This window comes from Homalodisca vitripennis, unplaced genomic scaffold, assembly GCF_021130785.1.
Source record: "Homalodisca vitripennis isolate AUS2020 unplaced genomic scaffold, UT_GWSS_2.1 ScUCBcl_2834;HRSCAF=7953, whole genome shotgun sequence".
NCBI lineage: Eukaryota > Metazoa > Arthropoda > Insecta > Hemiptera > Cicadellidae > Homalodisca > Homalodisca vitripennis.
This window is the reverse complement of record NW_025778945.1, coordinates 19,012-22,496: the sequence shown is the minus strand read 5'-3', so window position 1 is coordinate 22,496 and position 3,485 is coordinate 19,012. Positions and strand designations below refer to the sequence as shown.

The following is a 3,485-nucleotide window of genomic DNA, read 5'->3' as shown; positions in this document are numbered from 1 at the left end:
AAACTGATGTGACAGTTTTTGAAGAAAAAAATAAGAAAATTGATTTTGAGTGAGGGTCTTACATCCGATCAAATATTCAACTGTGATGAGACAGGCCTTAACTTCAGAATGTTGCCCTCAAAAACTTTAGCCAGTCAGCAGGAAACATCAGCTCCTGGGTATAAGAAATCTAAAGATCGAGTTACAGTTTTAGGATGTGCCAATGCTGCAGGAAGTTTGAAACTCAAACCAGTTGTAATAGGCAAGTATAAAAAGCCACGTGCTTTTAAAAATACTAATGTGGACACATTTCCCAGCACATACACAAACCAGAAAAACGCATGGATGGACTCGCGGATTTTCAAACAATGGTTTTTTGAGGAATTCGTTCCAGTCGTTGAAGCTTTCTTGGAGAACAAAAAACTCCCTCGCAAGGCCCTTCTTATTCTTGACAACGCTTCGTCCCATCCAGATGCTGATGAGCTAGTCAGCGATGGCATTAGAGCCTTATTTTTGCCTCCAAACGTTACTGCCCTCATCCAGCCTCTAGACCAGGGAGTTCTAGAAACTTTTAAGCGAAACTACAAAAAGAGGCTGCTTAGAAATCTACTGGAGAAGCTAGAGGACGGGCTGGGTGTCACTGATGCTCTCAAGTTAATCACAATGAAAGATGTTGTCTACTGGGTGTCAGAAGCTTGGGATAACGTTAGGGAGGACACTATAAGAAGGTCATGGCGCAAACTTTTCGGAATTGAAAAGGCAAGCCGCCAAGAGACAGCTGCTCCTGAAAACCAGCCAAGAGCATGTCCTCCTGAAAATGAAGAGCTTGTGAATCTTTGTAACCACCTTCCAGTGGCTGAGCCCATCGGTGCAGAGGACATCAGTGAATGGATCAATGGAGATGAGGATCAGGCCCTAACTGATGACGTGATTATCCAGATGCTCAACCAACCAGAAGATGATGACAAGTAAGTTTTTGATTTTTTATTTATGCAAAATTTTAACATAAAAACATAATCCAACATCAATTTTTTAACACAACTACAGTATATTTGTTACACTTTAGTTAAATGTTGCCCATTCATCAATCCAAAACTAATTTCATACCAATTCCAACTGCTGCCTTTTGATTGCGTTACGGTTACGTAAAACAAAAGTTTTTTTTACAGCGATGAACCTGATGGGGCGACTGAGAAAATATCACATACAGAAGGTCTAAGAACGATCGAGGGAGCACTGGCATACATTGAACAACAAGAAACCGCAACAACAAACGATTTAGTTTGGCTGCGACGCTGGCGCAACAGGGCGGCTAGCCTAAGATCCTCTAATCTAAGTCAAAAAACAATAACTGATTTCTTTGGGAAAAAAGATTAGCTTACTTTGTTTATTTTTTGTACAATGTACAGTAAATTAATTTTCATTTCTTTGATTTAATTTTGTAAACAGGAATACTGTACTGTAACTAAACTTCTGTACATTGTGTAGCCTATATCATACGTATTCAGTTGTGCAATAAATTGAGTGTTATATTAAAACAGTGTTTAGTATTGTGAGTGTTACCGTTTCCTCTCACGTTTTATTGCGTACTAATAACATTTCTTGTACTAATAAACTAAACAACAGTTTCAGTTAATAACTTTTGTTCATGTTTTAGTATATCTTGAGCTATTTTTAGCCCCGGTAACGATTTTTTAGGTTACGTTCCGTGTTATCCGAGGTTCGCCGTATCCGAGGTACCCTCGGTCCCAATTACCTCGGTTAACCGAGGTTCTACTGTATATTGGTGATAATGTTATCACCATTTTTATTTGAATATGAAAAGCATTAATCATAACAATTACACAGAATCCATAGCAATATTAGAAGAAATTAAAAATTTCTCCAATAATATATTTCCTAGGATACTACTAATGTTTTAAAAAAGATAAAAGTTCTCGCTGGACGTTCTTTTCTACTCTCTTCTCGCTATCACTAGTTTTGTAAAGGAAACAAGGAAGGAAGGTTTAGGAGAGTCTTAAGAGATTACCTGTGTTTTTGGTTGACCCACAAAGAGTGCAGTAAAGGAAGGAAACACTTCTAAAGGGTTACTCAAGAGGGGAAGAAGGTTTTAGTCGGAGTCTTCATCACCGGAGCCCTCAACCGGAAGTTATCAAACACTACCACATCGCAGAGCTTGAAGCGTTTCGTGGACAAAGAGGTTGTGTTTCAGGCCATCAAAGTCTAAAGACTCTTTAGGAGCATCTATTCAGCCCTGTTCGCTTACATCATAATTATCTTCATTCTTGTTCCTGCCAGAATAGTTATGATGGTCGGACTGCCGTAACGAATCCTGGGAGCGGTGCTGAATTTGCGAGAGGCTGACCGCTACAGTAAGTCGCGTTGGACGGAGCGGCTTACACTGGGGGAGGTCACACTCGCCCACAACACACTCACACACACCCACCGAACATCTTCTTGGATTGGATTATTGATGAATGTAAATCTTGTTTATTCTACCTCATGATCTATTTTAATTTATTGTTACGTGACACATTGTACACAACAAAACCTCAAAACTATATGAAATGTTATGACACTAATTATTCGAGACATAATTTCTGACAAAGCATAAAGCTAAATAACACTCAGGTATTCAAGAGTGTAAGCTATCTGAACAAGGTTAAGGTATCATTTTATTGTACAAAGTCTTTCAATTTATACACTGAATTCAGAATTTTATATTTGGGTATTAGCCTTAATTGAAAGTCAATCTACTTATATGAGGGTCTTTAAATCACACAATGATTTTGAGCCTTACATTATTACGTTGGTTTTGCAGATATGGAAATAAATAATTTATCTTTCTTTCACTATGCGCAGCATTTTGAACATTTTAAAAACCTATTTTAGTAAAAAAGGTAATATTTTACAAAGTTTAAATTATATGGGGTTGCAAAATTTTTACTCGTGGTCTCTTTAACCTTATTTTAAAGCCTTTGCAAATAAAGGTAATTAGTAATTGAAAGTTTTCGTTCGATGAGCTATGCGAAGCCAGACTTGTGAGAAAATTTCCCTCAAGACTAAGATCGGAAGGGGATAAATTACCTTTCTAATATAAAATTCTAAGTCTTTGTATCTTCACGCTGTATCAATCACGTACTGACCTGTACTACCTCACAAGTCTGGTGAATTATCACGGATTAAACTTGATCCCCGAACTTTCTTAGGGGAGATTTTGGGATATTGAATCTTGTATAAACGAGCAACGTTTATATATAGTTGTACTCATTTTACTGATAGTAAATTATTTGCATACGGTATTTATAATTACATTGCAATAATATTATAAATTAACAAATGCAACTGAATTAGTTAATTATATCATTATTGGTGTTTGTTTTAATAAATTAGACTGAAGCATCTTATAATAATCATAAACTATGCGTATATTTATATAGCAAACTCTAGTACAGTATCTGAAAAAATGAAGTTTGAGCATTGAGCTATGATATAATATCAAATAA

At 36.5% G+C, this 3,485-nt stretch overlaps 1 protein-coding gene across 1 annotated transcript; it reads left to right on the top strand.

Moving 5' to 3' along the window:
- The first annotated feature begins 237 nt into the window (after positions 1-237).
- LOC124372278 (jerky protein homolog-like) lies at positions 238-1,367 on the top strand. The gene is made up of 2 exons (XM_046830657.1): positions 238-947; positions 1,149-1,367. The coding sequence occupies exons 1-2, from the start codon at positions 325-327 to the stop codon at positions 1,354-1,356; spliced, it is 831 nt and encodes a 276-aa protein (XP_046686613.1). The 5' UTR covers positions 238-324; the 3' UTR covers positions 1,357-1,367.
- Positions 1,368-3,485: the final 2,118 nt, after the last annotated feature.

Excerpts from the sequence above, each read along its gene's own strand:
- LOC124372278 (XM_046830657.1), top strand. The coding sequence starts at position 325 with ATGGACTCGCGGATTTTCAAACAATGGTTTTTTGAGGAATTCGTTCCA. Across the intron at positions 948-1,148 it reads CAACCAGAAGATGATGACAA|CGATGAACCTGATGGGGCGA; the intron begins GTAAGTTTTTGA and ends TTTTTTTTACAG.